The sequence below is a fragment of the Vanellus vanellus genome (assembly GCF_965231255.1).
Source record: "Vanellus vanellus genome assembly, chromosome: 4".
In the NCBI taxonomy this organism is placed as follows: domain Eukaryota; kingdom Metazoa; phylum Chordata; class Aves; order Charadriiformes; family Charadriidae; genus Vanellus; species Vanellus vanellus.
In genome coordinates, this window is record NC_138909.1 from 80,026,314 (window position 1) to 80,046,707 (window position 20,394).

The window sequence follows — 20,394 nt, forward strand, 5'->3', positions numbered from 1 at the left end:
ATCCCCGTAGGTGGCACAGCTTACGCTTACGCGCAGCAATCACCTTGACAGCCCGGCTAGAACAAGCGCTGCAGCAGCTGGCACGTCTGATGTTACTGATGGGCACTGGGGCATTTTCTTCAACTTGGGTAATTTAATGAGGTGGATGGTTTTCAACGTGCAGGTGATAAATACAATGACCTAAATCGCACAGCTGCAACCCTGGGAGGATCTGGCACACGCAGACCTATACTGTGCCTGGCTTCACTATGTCTTTCACTCACTGTCCAGCTCCGTCCAGCCCAGGCTTAGCAAAACACCTGTGTGCGTGCCTAACCTTCAGATGTTGTCCTTGATGTCTCCCCTGGCTGAGTTAAGGCTTTGATCTGTATTTGCTTGCTACCCAGCAGACTGTCAGTCCTTTTAGTACCGTGGCCTTAGCTCGTTTGGCATCTTGCCACATTAACTGGAAGTTAATTAAAGTTTCCAGGAAGTCCACTGAGGTGTTGAACTTTTGTATTGTCACAAACTTGGAAGGAACGAGATGTCATTCTTTGCCTTTTTACCTTTGTTATTTAACAGAACCTGTGGGTTTAACACATGCAACAGTGTTTTCGTTAAGATGCAGAAAAGCGTTCTAAAAATTTTATTTCTAGAGTATGTGCTACCACATCAGGGATATGTTTACTAAAAATTTACTAAAAGTAAAGGTGGAATATAATTTAAAGCGAACAGTTAACAAGAACATGGAGTTAGAATTTGTTACATGCAACATGTAGGTAATTCAATAGTACACAGTTTAATACATGTTTTGGAATTTTCTGTTCGTTAATCTTTCCTCCTCTGCTAAGCCAGTTTTTGTATTTCACACCCTAAAATAAGGGGAAGAAAGAAGGAAATCCCTTCATTGGTTTAAAGATCTTGACCCCTGTTCTGTCCTTCCCCCCTGTTTATCAGGTGAACCAGGAAAAAAAAAAAGAAAACAATGAAACAGATGTGCAGAAATATTTTAAATATGCAGAAGTTGAAGTTACTGAACTGCACTCGTATATTGAATAGTCTCCCTATGCAACAAAAAAGTGAAGATTTTTAGTTAATTGTCTTTGACTCAGAAGCTCTGCCTAGCACATCTGTTAAATGCGCTCTTCATAGTTCAGAAGTGACCACGCCGATTTCATTAAAAATACATACTAAGAAGTGCCACAGCAAGGGCCATATCAAATTGTAAATGCTCAGATGCAGCAGACTTCTACATTAACGGCTCAGAAATAGATCTCCAAACACAGCAAGATACCGTAGGAACGCGTATTTTAAGATATTCACCAGTGTTTGCATTACAGCAGCTTGCTGGCTGTCACGGGCCTCATCACTGTCCTCTCCGTCCTTGTCCTCATTTGTTTCTGGTGCATCAATGAGTAACCTCATGTCATCAGTACAGCTGCCTTCCACTGCCAGCTTAATGCCATCTTCCTCTTCATCCACAATTTCATCAGAGGCTTCTGCGAGCATTTCTAACCTGTATGAACAGAAATAGCCCAGGCTTATTCTCAAACTGAAAAAGTCCACCAGAGAAAGATATCAGACGGCCTAGGCCTTCACCCATGTATAACGTACGCATTTTCCTGACAGGGAAAACAAGAGTATCACCCAAATGCTTCCATTAAGTTCACGTGAAGGCACATTTCATTATATGCTCCAATAAAACCCAGCAAGCTCTACTACAGTTCACCTTCAAAATCGTTATGACAACACTGCACTACAATCAATAGCTGTACGTGATAACGTTGAAGGACTTTGGTTGCAACAAATTACAAAAACAAATGAACAAGTCTCCCCTTCCCCCACAATAAAGCACATATTTATTTCTAGCTGCACAGGAACAGAACTCAACACAGCAATTTAGCAAGAAATCTGTTCCTTGGGAAAGCTCACAACTGCTTCAAAAACAAGACCATCAGTGGAAGTGCACACACACTGGCTTTGTCAGACAGCAGCTCTCTTTTCAAATAGTGTTTGTTGCTTATTATAGTTAACGTAACTAATCCGTGACATGAGACATTCCAGTACACCTCCAGTGGCTTAAGACTCCCCAGGTGGTTTCACAGGAAAATGTACACGGAATGGAGCAGCACCAGCAGTACGAGTTCACAGAGCAACCGAGACACTGTAAACCTAAAAGGTGGTGAATGAATTGACCACACAAGAGTATGAGACTTTACCCCGGTTCCAGTGGTGGTTCTAGACACCGGCCCAGGCTGCCCAGAGAAGCTGTGGCTGCCACATCTCTGGAGGTATTCAAGTCCAGGTTGGATGGGGCTTTGAAGAACCTGGTCTAGCGGGAGGTGTCCCTTCCCATGGCAGAGGGGTTGGAACTAGATGGTCTTCAAGGTCCCTTCCGACCCAAACAGCTCTATGATTCTATGCTCTCCTCCAAAAGTACAGCCCTTTCATTTGTCTAAGAACAGGAGGAATGAGCAGAATCATTCAGGCATGAACAGTGAGGGAGGAAAAGTGGCTTTACCAGTCTTCCTCAGAGCCCCGTTGCTCCTGTTCATCCTCCTCCTCATCTTCAGCCAGCTCTTGTTCTACTGCTTCCAGCTCAGCAGATGTCCTCTCCAGCAAAGCTGACACAGCATCCTGCTCACAAGGAAAGAGAAGATGAAACCAGAACCGAGTGGCAGTGGACAAGGGAAGACCAACTGATGTCATCTACTTGGATTTGTGCAAAGCGTTTGACACTGTCCCACATGATATCCTGGTCTCTAAATTGAAGAGACATGGATTCGACAAATGGACCACTCGGTGGATAAAGAACTGGCTGGACGGTCGCACTCAAAGAGTTGCGGTCAACGGCTCAATGTCCAAGTGGAGAGCAGTGATGAGTGGCATTCCTCAGGGGTCGGTACTGGGGCCTGTACTGTTCCAACATCTTTGTTGGTGACATGGACAGTGGGGTCGAGTGCACCCTCAGCAAGTTTGCTAATGACACCAAGCTCTTTGGCGAGGTAGACACACCGGAGGGGAGGGATGCCATCCAGAGGGACCTGGACAGGCTGGAGAGGTGGGCCCAACCCAACCTCCTGCAGTTCAACAAGGCCAAGTACAAGGTCTTAGATCTGGGTCAGGGCAATCCCAAGCACAAACACAGGCTGGGCGGGAAACGGCTGGAGAGCAGCCCTGAAGAGAAGGACCTAGGGGTGCTGATTGACAAGAAGCCCAGCATGAGCCAGCAGTGTGTGATTGCAGCCCAGAAGGCCAACCCTATCCTGGGCTGCATCAAAAGAAGTGTGGCCAGCAGGTCAAAGGAGGTGATTCTGCCCCTCTACTCCACTCTCATGAGACCCCACGTGGAGTATTGCCTCCAGCTCTGGAGTCCCCAACAGAAGAAGGACATGGACCTGCTGGAGTGTCTCCAGAGGAGAGCCACGAGGATGATCCGAGGGCTGGAGCACCTCTCCTATGAGGAGAGGTTGAAAGAATTGGGGCTGTTCAGCCTGGAGAAGAGAAGGCTCCGGGGAGATCTTATTGTGGCCTTCCAGTCCCTAAAGGGGGCCTACAGGAGAGCTGGGGAAGGACTCTTTACTGGGGCATGTAGCGATAGGACGAGGGGGAATGGCTTTAAACTGGAAGGGGGCAGGTTCAGATTAAACATTAGGAAGAAGTTTTTCACTTTGAGGGTGGTAAGGGACTGGAACAGGTTGCCCAGAGAGGTTGTTGAGGCCCCATCCCTGGAGGTGTTCAAGGCCAGGCTGGACGGGGCCTTGGGCAACCTGGTCTGGTGGGAGGTGTCCCTGCCTATGGCAGGGGGATTGGAACTCGGTGATCTTTAAAGTCCTTTCCAACCTAAACCATTCTATGATTCTATGATTCCTTGTCCGTCCCATCTTTGGACCTTCAGGGGAGGACAATTCACATATTCAAGCAACCACAGTACAACAGCACAATTACAGCCTGTGGCTTTTTTCTTGCTACTCCAGTAACAGCCAAGACATTGCTCACCAAGTCCAATGAGTCTGATGACTGTTTGTTTAACAGAAATATGGATTCTTCATTCTGTTCCTTGGTTTTCTTGCCAGGAATTTGCTTGCAAGGCAACAGGTTGTACCACAGAGCACAAGTCTCATCAGAAAATGATAAATCAGCCAGACTGATCTGAGTCCCAGCCTGCACAAAATAAGAGGGGAAGAAAATGATTTGGTTTTTTTTTTTTTTCCTGCAAGGCAGCTGACAAGAAATTCTACAGTATTTATCACATAAAATAGGCAGCACAAATTTGACATGACTCTTAATTCCCTTTTTAACTGTACAATTTTCTATTTCGCTCCACTTCTAGTTAAAATAAACAAAGAGAAGTACATGGGAAGGTCCTTCATATTGTCCATTCTGCCATCTTTTATTTCAGTCTGTGGAATTTCTCCCCACATGCACACACACAAAACCCCCTAGATCACCATAATGCACACGTCTGCTTTCTCTAGCATTCAATAATGAAAAACTGCGTCAATGAAACCCGCAGCATCAACTCATGGAACATCAAGTTTCAGTCAATTCTTCAGTTGTTCCACCACAGAAATCATCAATACAGCAAACAATTACAGAAAACCTTGTTTGCTCTAACCAGCGAAGAAGCAGATGAAAAGACAGTAAAAGAGATTAAGAAACCCTTTCACTTGGACAAGCGCTGACATCCACTGAGTTGACACTCTGGGAAAACTTAGGAAGTACTTGTGTTTGGGCTGTGCCTTGGAGATGAAAATCCCCTATTCTTTGGCAAAGCAAATTATCTGCACAGCTACCAGGCTGCGCACCCAGCGCTTGCCAAGACTCTGGTCGTGTTGCCCAGGGCTTTCTGCTGGGGTCGGTACTCCCAACTCTTGCTTTTGATCTTCTGATGAACTCTTATGTCTTTGGTAGTTGGGTTTTTTTTGTTGTTGGGTTTTTTCCTCCACCTTTGCATCCTGCATTCTGTTGCATTTTTGTTCTGCCGCCCTTCCCTCACCTTACATACTGAAAAAGGCCAACACATTCCCCAGGAATTAAGTTAACTTCTACATTTTTGGAAGTCAGAGGCTGTTCCCAGTAGTTGGGGTGATGAACCCCACCAGATTCCAGCGGGTTGTAACTAAAAATCTCACTCAGACTCATGGTGAAAAACTAAACTGAGTTGTACCAGACCATGCAAAAGCAATTTGAAAGTAAATGAAGCATCACTAATTAGGTGATGAGCACAATTAACAACAAAATTTAAAAAGTGCCAGCTTCCAACTGACTGGTCTGTGAATGTCACACCTTTTTATTATTTCTACTGATCATAAAGGCTAAAAAGGTGGACATCACACAATCTACATTAACGTGCAAATGTAATTTAGTTTGTTCTTTGTGACAAGTTGTGATAATGAGGGCTTGCTTTTTTTTTGGACATACTATGGCTCTTATTCAGCTTGTACTTTAAAATCTAGTGGTAAAATAATGTTGCACTTAAGTTTATGGGCTTTTTGAATGTATAGAACTGCAAAGATGGAATATTAATATGTAATTAAAGGGTTAAGGTAATGCAGTGTTAGAATTACCAAAACACCTCCTAAAACTTCCATCCAGGATTAGATTCTCTAGCAGGAATTTCAGAGAAGGGCAGTATTTTAAGTACCATAGCAACAACCAAGTACTGTGGAATTTTAGCAGCCTTGACCACCAAAATAAGAGGGGACGCTATAAACAAATGCATGCCAAAAAAAGCCAGAAATAAAACTGCATACCAAGCATTCTTCCCGACGACTTCTACCGACAGCACAAACATCTACTCTCAGCGTCTTCTGTAGCAGTGTTACTTGGGAAATGGCTACTCTGAATATTTCGTTGAATAAAATGGTTTCCATGGCAGGATGAACTTTTGTGCGGAACAGACAGCTGATATCAGTTGAGGATGGAAGCACTGCTACTCTAATGTACCTGCCGGAAACAAAACAAAATCTTTACCTGTATTTAAACTAGCACTTGCTGGTGACGCGTGATAGAAGTTGACCCCATCAACTAAAGGACTGCAGAGCAAGAAAAGTGAAAGAGCAACAAATCAGAGGTGGAATGGAAAAGAGATGAGAAAGAGGAGTGAGAAACTTCCCCTGCCCCTTGCACAAACATTTCCCAAAAAGGCATTTCTGTGCCTGGTAAGGTAGTAGCAAGAGAGGTAGCTATTTCTGTCTCTATCCAAATTTATCCTCTGGTTTAGTACTGTGAACACTGAGGATCATGTCACAGATGGGAGGAAACACGATCTTAATGTTAATTTAAAAATATGAGAAAAAGTTGTGTGGATGTAAAAATTAAACTCTTAGAATGATGTGAGCAGCACTAAAAAGCAGTGATGTCTTCTAATCTTTTAAAGAAACAAACAAAACAAAACCTCCAGAGAAACCAGAAAACTAAGGAAAATGAGGAAGAAAATAGCTAGGCGCAAAGCTGCTTAAGATCAATTAATAGTATTTTAAGTGAGACTTAGAAGAATGCATTTTGCAAGCCTAAACTTAAGTACAAAGAATAACTTGAAACTGTTATGCAGCTGCATTCTTTTTATAGAACAAATACGAACGGCTATTATGTGGGTAAAGGTAATGCTCACTAACTTGCAGGTCTGGCTTTAGTAGTAGCTTGATAGAACAAAGACATTCCTAATGCAATTTGTACGTGTTATTTACCTACTGCACAGCTTCTCTTACACATGAATGAGCATAGTAATTGTTTTATGTATTTTTTGTGTCTACGCATTAGCCTGTTTCTGGTGTTGGCTTTAAATATAATTTACATTCTCTGTAGAATAGAATGCAATGAAGCTAGCTAAAGTAAGAAGAAAAAAGTGGGCCAAAGAAAATTATTCTGGAAAACGCTCGTTCTCCCAAAATTTACAGTACTATTGCTATATTTTCTGGTAATGACTTCATACATACTGTTATTATTATTATTAAAAACTTAGTTTAATTAAACAAAAGAAATTAGGTCTGTGAGAGATTTGATTTTGTTATTTGAATTTGGGCATAGCCTTTATTCCCCAATTATGCCCAGCTTCTTGGGATAAAAAGTAAGATCTAAGTTGTTTGGTTCACGCGTGTAGCCTGGATAGCAGGTATCCAGCACTGGGACAAACCAGTCCCAAAGTTAGGCGGTAGCGTAACGTGACTGCAGTAACGCTGCTGCGGTATTCACAGAAGTGCAGGTGAGCAATTTGCATGGGATACTGTAAACAGCCGTTTTAACAGATTAAGCAGTTGGGAAACATTTACAAAAGAGGCAGGAATAGAAGATAAAGTATATTAAAAGCATGTTTAAAAGGTGGTTCATTGGAACTTTCTTTTAATAATTGTTAGGCAATACATTGGCATCAGGCCAGAATGAGGGGTAAACAGAGAAGTAAAAGATAAACTGCTGACTGGCTTTGTTTTACAAGAGTACTTACTTTCATTTTAATTAAAAAAGTTTAAAAGTCAACCAATGCCTCAGATTTTGCTGTGACAAACCTCTGACTTCCCAACTGATGAAAAAATGATCCTGACAAATAATAAGTACTGGGCTGGGCTCTCTACCTACTCTAAAAGTGAAGAGCTTTTACAAACGGTGTAGCAACAGATACCAGTAAGACCTCCTGTCAAATCTCTTCCTCTGTGTGTAAAGGTTCAATAAAGTACTAATCTATCCGATTTGATGTTCTAGAAAATACAGTTATAATATACCATCATTTGCCAGACCCAATTTTTATCATCGTACTTATCTGTACAGTATATATATACATGCACACAATGGCAAGTGACAGAAAAAATGCTATTTGTGAGGTCCCTCCTTTACCCCGTCCCTTCTTCCTCCTTGTTTCGGGTAGCTTCAGTTTTATTTAATCTTTTTAGCAGCAGCAAGTCTGGGCTTCTGCACTGAAGAGTCTTGACTACTAATTACAACTTCATACATTAATTACTAAAAAGATGCCAGCTACAACCTAACTTCATCTCACTGAACATTTTGTTGACGTTCTTTTTATGTTCTACATTATCTACTTTTCCTCTCAGCTGTGTCAATTTATTCTTCGATAGTTTTTCTATATTCTTGTGCTAAATGCTAGTGGACTTGGAAGGTCAGCAGGGGAACGATGGAGGTCAGGGAAGGAAGGATAGTTAAAAACAAACAAAAAACCCCAGAAAAATCCAAGGAGCACCCAGGCCTGTATCCCTGTACATCCTTTCCATATTGAGTGGCCCCCTGTTGATCTGTCAGTTAAATTCAAGGTGATGGGGGACAGGGGGAAGGGAACCAGCAAGAAAACGAAATTTTCAAAGGATTGATTACGTTCTACTCTGATCTTACTAAGCTTCTCAACAGTTGAAGATAGCTTTCCAGTCTGTAAAAAGCTCACTGAACTACAAGTGTCCCCAAGGAGCCAAGGCAAGCTGAACTTATTTGTACAGGTGAGAGTTTTCGATTAGAATCTCAGTGGTAACATTTTCTTATTCAGGCATTTTTGTTCATTTCCTACATATGATTTCCACTGTAATCCCTTTTAGACCTTTCCTGTCCAACTGAACACAAGAACTAATCCTTAACAGACCTCTGAGCTCCAGTTGTTAGAGAAGGTGTATGTCAATGTGGCTGTGCTTGTCCACTTGCAATTTAACAAACTACCCCTTGCCTTTAAAAGCTCACTTAAAGGACATGTACTATTTTAACATCGGTTTACAGCAAAACGCCACATAAATGTAAAAAGACAACATTCTGAGCTGGAAGAATGGCAAAGTATCAAAACAATGTTTTTAGCAACTACAGAATAGCTGTTCTGCACTCACAAAGCTACAGAATGTTTAAAAACACAAAATGAAGCATCATTTTAAAAAAAAAAAAACAAACACCTTTCTGTTCCACTTTAGTGGAATGTGCAAATTTCCTGACAACTTCTTTTTCTTGCAGCATTGCTGGAATACGTAAAAGTGAAGTATGTCTACAGTTTGAGAAGTTTTATACATATTTCAGTGCTGTTAAGCAGTAAACCAATCCATTCCTTTGGAGAATTTGTACAATTCATTATTATACTCTCGTATTTCAACACTACTGCTCAGTGATTGACTTACACTTTAGAGCCAAGGGGGACAGAAAACGCTGGAAGATTTCTGAGCCGTACTAGGATTATCACAAAACTTGAATTGCCGTGGTCATATCTGTTAAAGAAAGGACAACGTGAGGGAAGTTTACTATTCACATTTACGTATGAAGAGAAATATTCCCTTTGCTGGTCACTTACCTGAGTCCTATTTGTACCTGGGCAGCCTCTAGAGTTGCTGCATCATCTTCACTATATACAATGTCCTCGGTTTCATTTGGTCTAGGGCAAACAGGCAAATACTCAAATTTAGAAAAATAGTTAGCTTTCAGCAATAGTTAAGGTACAAGGACATAGAACATATATACATTCTCCTAAACAGGCTGATTTAATTAGAGCATGTGCTCCAAATGAGAATTTCAGAGCCTACACAATAGCAACGCCTGTTTTAGGGACAGTTGCTGCCTGAACAGTTTGACAACTCCAGTAATGAATCGGAAAGACCTGAGGCTGATTGCTGAAGCGGGCGCAACTAACAGCCCAGAGAAAAACTCATGACATTTTCCTATGCATACTATTTCTTTACCCCCCTGAATACAAAATAGGAAATTAAAGCTTCTAATAACCATCAGATCACATGTAAACTGAGTATGAAATACTGCTTTGGAGAACATTTGAGAAGCAGAAGCTCTGTAAAATAAAGAGGTATCTGTGCAAACAAGAAGCATCTTCCCTCTGAGCCTGTTTTCAGAAGCATTCGAAGAACAAAAGGGACTCAAGTCCTGCAGCTGAAGAGCAACTCTAGTGCTGAATGGAATTACAGAGAATCCATGTGGCAAAATAATTTCCAATCATTTTCTGGGGTGTTTGAGTGAGGATGTGGTATTAATGTGTTTCATTGATGTTTAAAACTAGACTGTTGGGATCAATAAACAAGATCAAGATAGGAAATGTCAAGATAGGAAATGTGCAGAAAGACACAGACATCCCACGCCTTATCAAGACATGACAGCGTTATTTTAAGACTCTGCATTAAGAGGTTTCTTTTTTACTATTAATTTCCTGACTGATGGCTAATTTGATAGGGTCTATTTATTTCCTCCCCTGCCTTAAATTATTCAACACAAAAGACTGGTCTGTACAGTAGAAATCAGTCACTATACTGTAACTTCAGGAGCACACTGACAAATTGTAAGTTATTCTATACACAGTGTTCATAAAGACACTTCTACTAAACATAAGCAACTCACACACAGACACTCATTACCTCTTCACTATTTCCTACTCTGCAAGTAGGAAACCTCTTCACTATTTCCTACTCCACACCTGGAGCTATCACAGAATAACTAGTGTCTATAAATCTCAGCCTGCACAAATGGCAGTAGTTTCCTTTTGTACACAGGTTTGGGGGATGCAACTGTTGTCTTTTGTCTTTCCATGAGCAAAGACAGGAAGAAGACAGGAATTTGTTCTGTTTTCCAGCTATCCCACCACTCGCAGCCATTGGAAAAGGCAGCTAAAGACTTGCTCCACAGAACATCCACGGCTTTTGGTCCAATGTCTGTTCATTTCTATCCACTGGCCTTATAACTAGAGCAGAGGATAAATTTTGACCACAGTGCCTCAGAATTGAAAAAAAAATCAAAAGACAACAATGGTTATTGAACCAAAACACACAGGGACAGGCACTCGGTCAAGTGAAGGCTGAGTTTTTAATAGATGGGAGTTTACTTCAGCCTGAGAAGTTGTATTAGGTCTAACTGAAGACATGGAGCAAACTAATACTAGGATTCAGAGTTCAGGGTGAAATATGGGTCCATGATCGAAGATGAGGTTGAACGGCCATTGTAATGCTTTAGGAGAAATCCCTTTTGTATTTCACCTTTTTAATTTGGTCTTATCTATTAGCTTTTAACTTGTGAAAGACTTGACAAGTAGAATTAATTTTATCAGAGGCCAATAAAACCCATTTGTGATACCATAATGCACCTTTACCTGTCCTAATAAAGCATTTAGCCTGGCAACAGAAGCCATGCATCTACGTCTTTGTAAGCATGATGCTAAAGCATCTCTCTGAATATCCAAAAGGACAAAAATTTCTCAGATGTGAAGAACTTGCCAAAACTGAGGTGGAAAATAAAGATTTTAGTTTCTGTCACAGTTTGCAATAGTCTTCTGTTATGCAGTATAAACTTCATTGTTCTCAGTGCCAGAAAACAGACAATACTATATGAACTTGTGTGAATAATCCTGTAGAAGCTACGCCTTGTCAAAAAGCAGCAACAGCAAATACGTTTCTTGTATCCTGTTCACCACAGTGAAGCATGAATATTAAACCCTATCTTGGATTATTTTTATACGAACATTACCGCTGAGGATTTTCTTATCTTTCCTATATCCTTTTTCTTAAAAAAGAAAATACTCAAGTAAAATGCTGCGTAATCTTAAAATTGCATCTAAAAAAAGCCAAGACAGAACAAGAGTCGCTCAGAGTAGAGTCAATGCAGCCACATGGCAGGACCTGTATAGTTTGAATACAGCTTTTCTCCTACGAAAACTTCTAGCAAGAATAAAACAACAGGATTACAAGGTAGCACATTAATGCTACTCAACCAAGTTATACAAGCACAGTAATGCAAATTTATTAGCTTAAGAAAGCAATCAAACGTCATTGTTTGGCAAACTTGCCTTCCTTTCAATGTGAAAGGACAAAATATTTATAGAAAAGGCAAGACCGATAAATCGCTTATGCTGGTATTATATAACTGCTTATAGATATATTTACATTTTTGGTGGAAAGACTTGAATTATTTCTCAAACCTACTGTTTCATGGAAGCTTCATATACACCACTATCTCCAGCTACAGACTCATCAGACACGGCAGCAGATACGCAAGCTGTTTTCTCCTCAAGCAGGTGACCAGCTGTTCTGCGTGGTAAGTCAACACCTACAAAAAGAAAGAAGAATGAAAATTAGTCCCAGAGATTAATAGTCAGAAAGAGAGAAGTGCATAGCTTAGAAAGTTGTCAAGTTGCAAGCGGTGACCCTTAACTGAGTATCACAGAGTAGTTTTGTTCCACATCATTAAACCTTCTGAGACTGTACCGCTGTTACCACATATTCTGGCTAGGGATACAACCAAACTGATGAACTTGAAAACGTACAACTATTATTCCTTCCCAGAGATACAGGCTCCTATCATCACCCTTATCTGTTGAGCTAGTCATTATCCTTCATGTCTTCATTATTAACCCTCATTACGCTGATCTTTAAACCTGTATTTGCCATGTTCACGTTCTGCACTGCAGTAACACTCCAGCTAAATGCGAAGTGATTGCCTACTGTTTATTAAATATTCAGAAGCCAGACAGATGCCCTCTCCCCAGTGATATAACTGCTAGGAATGAAAAATCCCCTCTGGCTTACTATCATCAAAAACTGTTTATGCTATGGTGTCTTTACTATCAACTCCTACTTAGCTTTAATCTTCAACTCGCATTCATACGCTAGCGGCAGGCAGCGAAGCAGCAGCATTCACGGAAAGCCACGTTCTGCAGCGTAGTAAGTTGAGGCCCTATGCGGTACTTGTATCCGCCAAGGGGTGAGGATATTGGTATGCGTTATCGTCCCCACCTCAATCATGACTTTACATCTTGATAAGATGTTTAAAGTATAAGGCTTCAGATTAGATGATTGATTGTTGCATTTGTGCTTTTATTTATGGCAGCAGAAATGCTTTTTCCTCGATGATGAAGTGCTCTTTCCCTTCCCCCCCACCACGTGAGGGGTGAAGGTGATGACATGATTTATTGATTACCCTTAGGAATTACCACAGCAGCCTGAATTGACTTTGACAATGACAGAAACTGACTGTGGAAGAACTACATGATATTCCAACTAGGTTTCTGACAGCAGAGACATGTGCAGAGGAGCAAATATCTGTATGGTTCACCCGTACAGAAAAGTCAGAGACAGAGAGAGAAGCAGGTGAGCACTGCATCTGAAGAGCCAACGCAGATTATTACATGAAAAGAGCAACTATACTGACTCCAGGTATGTTTGTCTACCTTCAAGCTAAGGTTCAGCAGTATTCAGATTTGTAGTCTTGTAAAACTTAACTGTGGGGGCTGAAATTTTCCACACAGGTTTCATGCCTCCGGCTGAGTTTGTTGAAAACCTTCCCATTCAGCATCGCAGCAGTGCCACGAATGAAACTGGAGTAGAAACACTGACCCAACCCCAGGTCTATGTCTCACTGCTGATGTACTGAAACCTCACCATGAGGCCCATTTTACTGTGGACACTAGAGGTACTAAGGCATAATTAATTAATATCCGCCTTTTCAAAATCTGCTTGTTTTGGCAGTCTTAATACAGATTTAAAGGTAATTTGTATCATATATATGACCCTACACGAGGAAGTCACAGGATGCATTTATATTTTAAAACTGTAACTACTTACAGACTTAAAAGACACCCTGACACTATCCAGAATAACAGGTCCTCAAATAAGCTCAAGAGTATTAGACAACCACATGATGCCTCTGAAAATAATGATCTAAAGAAAGAATTCTTTTTAAAACATCTGACTCCCCATAGCCCTATGTGATCCCAAATTCCAAACCACCTTAAATTCAGCTCTCAGACTAGATGAGTTGCAGCCAGATTGAAAAGACCAACAGACTGAAAGTTGTTAATTTGGAAAGGATATGCTGCTGAAATCATAGAATCATAGAATGGTTTAGGTTGGAAAGGACCTTGAAGATCAGTGAGATCCAACCCCCCTGCCATAGGCAGGGACACCTCTCACTAGACCACGTTGCCCAAGGCCACATCCAGCCTGGCCTTGAACACCTCTAGGGATGGGGCCTCAACAACCTCTCTGGGCAACCTGTGCCAGTGCTGCACCACCCTTAAAGTGAAAAACTTCTTCCTAATGTTCAATCTGAACCTGCCCTCTTCCAGTTTAAAGCCATTCCCCCTCATCCTATCATTCCATGCCCTAGTAAAAAGTCCTTCCCCAGCTCTCATGTAGGCCCCCTTTAGGGACTGGAAAGCTGCAATAAGCTCTCCCCGGAGCCTTCTCTTCTCCAGGATGAACAGCCCCAACTCTTTCAGCCTCTCCTCATAGGAGAGGTGCTCCAGCCCTCAGATCATCCTCGTGGCTCTCCTCTGGACACGCTCCAGCAGGTCCATGTCCTTCTTCTGTTGGGGACTCCAGAGCTGGATGCAGTACTCCAGGTGGGGTCTCACGAGAGTGGAGTAGAGGGGCAGAATCACCTCCTTTGACCTGCTGGCCACACTTCTTTTGATGCAGCCCAGGACACGGTTGGCCTTCTGTACTGTGATTGCACACTGCTGGCTCATGTTCAGCTTCTTGTCAATCAGCACACTCAGGTCCTTCTCCTCAGGGCTGCTCTCCAGCCATTCTCTGACCAGCCTGTATTTGTGCTTGGGATTGCCCCAACCCAGATGTAAGACCTAGCACTTGGCCTTGTTGAACTTCATGAGGTTGGCTTGGGCCCACCTCTCCAGCCTGTCCATGTCTCTCTGGATGGCATCCCTCCCCTCCGGCATGTTTACCTCACCAGACAGCTTGGTATCATCAGCAAACATAATAACCTATTGGTTAGTGCAACCACTCGTCATGTGGAATAGCAGAAACAGAATCAGAATCATCAGAGTTGGAAGGGACCTCTAGAGATCATCTAGCCCAACTCCCCTGCCAAAGCAGGATTGCCCAGAGCACATTACTCAGGACTGCATCCAGGCGGGTCTTGAAACTCTCCAGGGAAGGGGACTCCACAACCTCCCTGGGCAGCCTGTGCCAGTGCTCTGTCACCCTCACCGTAAAGAACTGTTTCCGTGTATCTGAACGGAACTTCCTGTGTTCTAACTTGTGCCCATTGCCCCTCGTCCTGTCACTGGGAACCATTGAAAAGAGCCTGGCTCCATCCTCCTTCAACCCACCCTTTAGATATGGGCAGGAAAATTGATTATTTTTTTCCATCTTTTATAATATGGTTTTAAAGCAAAATAACTACTTTGTTCCACTATACTGAAAAGACAAAGGATAAAATGACCCCCCTCCTCCCAAATCCCTTTCCATTTCACAGGCTCAGACCATTAGGACATCAGTCCATTTCTTTTTTTCTTTCTGCGCAGTTAAACAGAGGGGGAACTCCCAGCTTGTACTATATATACCATACATTTCTCTTCTGGTGTCACATTGCTCTGGTCAATATTGAAATTACTACAGTACTGCACTAAGCTAATCTAATTAACCAACAGGTGTTACAATTCCTTGAGATATACATATATATAAATAAAAGCAAATTTCTCATTAATATATCAGTCTGTATCAGTACATCCAGGTACTTTTATTAAAATCTAGCAAACTCCAGGCACAAGGGTTCAAGCTTGGCAACAAATCTGGACAATGCACTCTCTCCAGTTAAACTGTATTTATTCTAAGGCACCCAAACTCCTTAGTAAGCCGCTTCACTACCAACTCAGGCCCAGAAACGTGGCGGTGGGTATGCTAAGTGCTGATCAGGTTTCAAACAGGGCTGCCAGTGCTCAGCACTAGGGAAAATCTGGCTCCCTCAGCTCTTCCTTGGAAAACCAGAGCCCCCCCGTAACCAAAACACGCAAACCTGAAGATAACGACACAAAGTAACACTAGAAAAATAAATGTGCAGAGAAAGCACAACATACTGTCAACCCTAACAAAAGGCAGCGAAGTCAATGCTCTAAGACTGAGGAGAAGCCATCAATTCTTGACAGCTGTGATTTTTGAAGTTCTGACACTGCCAAAGGCTTTGACAATATAAGATGACTAACTATGTTGCATGGCTTTTACTGCAAACTAGAAGTGGAATTCATTACAGCTATTTCAGCCATCTCAATATTAAAGTCAACTAGTTACTAAGGTTACCTTGATAACTCCCGGGGTCATTCATCCCATCTTCCTTACAGGGAAATATGTTTTAGGATGAGATGACTCATCCTTTTGGAGTTACCCAGAGTTTGCAGGGGGAGCCTAGACTAGCTTAGGAGCTCTGTTCTGATACAGACAGAGAAAAAGCTAAAAGCTGTGGAATCCACGTTAAAAATGGGGAGAGTCTTACTGTAACTTACATGGCATTACTTGTCTTTCTCAACTCACATAAAAAATTAATTGCAGATCTTTTAGTGACAGCAGGTTCAAATAACTAGATACACATACACACATAAAAGTTCTAACTCCTAAGTCAAGAAATCCCTTTTACTGAGGATGTCAATTTGTAACTTATTCTACAGTGAGAAACAAAGTACCTGATTTCAAGTTACCAAAAGACAGCAAAGGGTATTTTTGCTCTATCCCCATATATATTCCTGACAATACCTAAGAACACCATGTATTCACGTCTTCAAGATCCACCTTCAGGTTTTTCTGTTCATTTTTCACGGCAGTGTCTGCAATACATGAACTTTCCTTCTGAGATAGCTATTGAAAAAGGTAGATGGAATCGGGGTGATCATAGCTCTCTGCACCCAAAACGAGGAGTTTCTATTCCCTCAAAATTACTGACTGCCCACCATGGCAAATGTATGCCAATCAAGATGCTCTTCAGTTACATGAGGTGACCTCCCCATTCAAGAGGCAGCTGTTAGGGCAAACTTTTCATGTAACATATACATTTGACATTAGATTTTTTTATTACCTGAACTTCCTTCATGTAGAGAAGGCAGAGGCTGCCTAATGCCTTCATTAAGATCTTTATCATCTGGAGGAATCTGAGATCCTGCTCTGGCTTCAGAGTCCAGTAATATTTGGTTCTCACAGAGACTAATGCCCGCAAAATCACCCGAAAGGTCACAGTCTTCAAAGTCCGTAGTGAGGTGATGCAGAGGGGAATTTTGAGCCGACACTGAAAACGCAGCTTCTAAAACCAAAGGGGAGCCTGGGGGGGACAAGGAGGACAGCGAGGATCTGGAAGACAGCGATGTCACAGATTTGGGAGGTTCAGTCAATTTGGGATGGTCTGCAGCTGAGGGAGAGTCACTGTATCCCAGTCTCCCGTGGGAACCGACCACTTCATTTTCATGAATAGTAGTGATAGGCCCCGAAGGAATGTAACCACTTTTTTCTTGCAATATGAAGTCAAGTTTATACTGATAGTCCAAATCCGTTATTTGATCGCCTTGGTTGTAGTAGAGATCTGTGGAGCTGAGCGAGTTTAGTGACCCTCTGCTTGACGTGTTCAGAGATCCCCAGCTGGATGCCAGAGATCCCAAACTGCTCCCTGAAGACACAGATAACGTACTAGCTGAGAGGCTGCAAAGAAAGCACAAACACGCACACCGATGTTACTAAACTAAACCAGCACAAAACGGTACAAGGAGAGATACGATTGACGTGAGCTGCACTATAACAATTTACAACCGAATGCTGCTTGGGGTGCTATGTTTTTTAAGCACCCTCACTTGGCTCCGATCAGCATGCCCAACCTGTACACCATCACGGCGATTTATCCAACTTACAGCCTGTTGCCAAAGCCCCTTTTCTTCTGCAGAAGGCTACAGATTTGACAAACTGGTCCGACAGTAACAGCAGCCTTCTCAGCTGCGATACTACCTCAAAGACCTGCTCCACTCCGATGTGGGTGCTCATGGGGTCAATGTGACAGGAAAGGGACCCCCAGGAAGGAGGTTAGGGCAGCACAGGGCTGTCGCCTCTAAACCTATTTGTGCAGCCTCTGCCCAAGCACCTGGGAAAGATGTCAGCTAGAAGCGGACGACTTATAGCAGAACTGCTTCACATCTATAAGACAATACATGCTCTATGTGTACAGTAAATCCAACTACATAAGCACAGCAAAGGCCATAACACACAGTACTTTCCTATTAATAACAGGAGGTAAGGAGCCCTGGCAGGCCAGGGAAACCGAGCGTCACTGCCTTGGCTCAGGAGGACTCTGCTGGGAAAAAATGTCCGGAAAAATAATTCAAGGCAGCCCCTTCTAAACACTTAGATGTTTACTGAACAAAGCTATCAAAAAAAGATGCAATTTATGGGATCTAGCTCAGATGTCTGAAATGTCTGAGCCAGCCTAGATCCCAGGAGTAGGATGGCATGGCTTATCATGAGAGGACCTTTATAGGATGCTTAAAAACATTTTTCCTCTTAAAGCCCCATTTTGATTTCGAAGAGAATTGGTAAACATTAACGCAGTGTCTCATTGGTGTGTACCACTGTGATATGCAAGGAGTTTGACCAAATTCAGGATTTTCTAAATAAACACAATGGACACATGGTTTGGTAGCCCATGGTACAGTCCAGCAGTGAGAGAAACTCTTCCCTAGCACAAGTTACATGTATCATTAAATATCAGAACTCCCATCAGAGCAATGAGTTTGAATTCACAGTTGCTGTAACTGATTACTTTTTTATCACTATGAATTTCATAAACCCAGAGTCAGATTTTGAATCAATGAGTGTCAGGAAAAAACAGCCTGCTGAGGGTACTTCTCTGTCAACAGAAAGCATAAGTAAGTGTTGAAGAATAAAACCAGAATCAACTATTCACGTAAGTACTTAGATGCGTGCATGTACTCATTGAGCCTTTCCAGTTATTATTACACAGAATAAAGGCTACAGTTCTAACAGTTCTAATTTTAGACAGAACTCCGAGAAACCATTTGGTCTCCTCAATGACAGCATTTTGGAGATATGACCAATTAGAGAATTCACAATTTATTTATTTATTTATTTCACACAGAAGCAAAATAATGTCTCCCTGCTTAATTATAGAAGCTGCACAAAAAATCCATTCAATCCAGTCTCGAGTGCTTACTGGAATTATAAAAGTACACCAAGTTCCTATGGTAGCAAAATGCTTGAAGCTGTTAGACTTGCATTTTCTTACTTAAATATTAAACAAATTTTGTTCAGCTTCCAGCTAAGAGAAAAACCGAAGAATGAAGTTTAGACAGCCAGGTCCACTAGCCTGTTGCTGAAAAGAGGCTCTACATCATGCAGTACAACCTCACCTCCTAAGCTGTGAATGCAAATAAGTAGTTAACTTCGTAGTTTCTTCAAGTTTCTGTACCAACTCTTTTCTTCTCTCCTCCAATTTCAACCTGGAAAGAGAGGGACATCTAAGTATAGGAAAGCATTACAAAATTACCCAGAGACTAAAATACGTTATAGGTAAGACAGAAACAACGTGAAGATCCCTTATATTTTCATCTGGTTGCCAACTACTAAAATCCAAGAGACTGTGTTAGCTCACAGTCCTATCGTAAAACCCTAACCACTTCAGCAGAGTGACTTTACCTGCAGAATACTAAGCACTGTAACAAACCTGCTGAGTGTACGAGCAAGCAGCGTGTTGGTACATTCACACTGTACAAAGGGGAACAGGCACCCAATAAAAGAGTAACAGATGAGCACTGGGAAAATAGCTGCAGCTTCAGGACAATAAGATCTGCACTAATAACAGTTTTATAAAGCCATGCTGTAGACTGACTCCTCCCTTAATATAGTTTCAGAAAAATAACCCAAAAGACCACTAATATGAGTATTAGTTCTGATGATGCAAGATTTTGGGGTAGCACTGCAGGAAGTTTAAAATTAAAGCACTTCCTTTGAGTTTAGAGTCTTCATATAGAGACAAAGCATAGTAAATCAAAGCAGCATTCAAGCACAAGGTTCTGAGATGATGCACCATATTTAGGAGTCCTTGAAAAAGATTTCTACATCCCCAACAGCTTTGTCATAACCTCAGAGCCACACAGCATTGTAATGTTCATTATCAAGGTTCACCTCTATGAAAAAGCAGGATTTATTGCTTCCTACACCGTTATCCTAGCTCTAAAACCACAAGCGGTAGAACTCTCCCATTCCTTTTGGCTGGCTTGCAAGCAGGAAGGATTCACTAACCTTTACAGTGATTTTTCCTTTTATAATTCCCTTTATCACTCCATTTGCAACACCAAGTAAATTGCTTTCCCTCAGTAGATTCAGCTAAAACCCTCTTGTAGTTGTGGATTAGTATATTCTCCTCTAGCCCTTGCTCAGTCAACTGATGCATGGTGCAAGTTCTCAAGCAACAAATCTGAGGGGCAAGAAATTACCTCCACTCCTTTAAAAAAAAAAAACCAAACCAAGTGTGATGTTCATTCTCAGAAACCTTTCCTTTGGCCTTTCTGGCATCTCAAGGAAGTATAAATTAAAATTCAAATGCAGAGAACACTTCAAAGAACAAAACCCAAAAATCAACCATTGCTTTCTTATGCAAACTGAATGAAATACTTGAGAGTTCCCAGAATTCACTCTGAGTGTCAGATACCAGTAAAAA

The 20,394-nt window shown here is 41.8% G+C and overlaps 1 protein-coding gene across 1 annotated transcript in view; it reads right to left on the bottom strand.

Annotated features, from left to right (window-relative positions):
• The window catches only part of WWC2 (WW and C2 domain containing 2), a gene marked incomplete at its 5' end in the record, with an annotated part of 105,578 nt that overhangs the window by 12,456 nt on the left and 72,728 nt on the right, over positions 1-20,394 (bottom strand). The window contains 9 exons of the mRNA XM_082482635.1: positions 1,303-1,495; positions 2,501-2,616; positions 3,979-4,143; positions 5,736-5,928; positions 9,081-9,167; positions 9,251-9,331; positions 11,874-11,997; positions 16,756-17,369; positions 19,085-19,174. Of these exons, the coding sequence (XP_082338761.1) occupies positions 1,303-1,495; positions 2,501-2,616; positions 3,979-4,143; positions 5,736-5,928; positions 9,081-9,167; positions 9,251-9,331; positions 11,874-11,997; positions 16,756-17,369; positions 19,085-19,174 (1,663 nt within the window). The remainder of the gene's footprint in view (positions 1-1,302; positions 1,496-2,500; positions 2,617-3,978; positions 4,144-5,735; positions 5,929-9,080; positions 9,168-9,250; positions 9,332-11,873; positions 11,998-16,755; positions 17,370-19,084; positions 19,175-20,394) is intronic.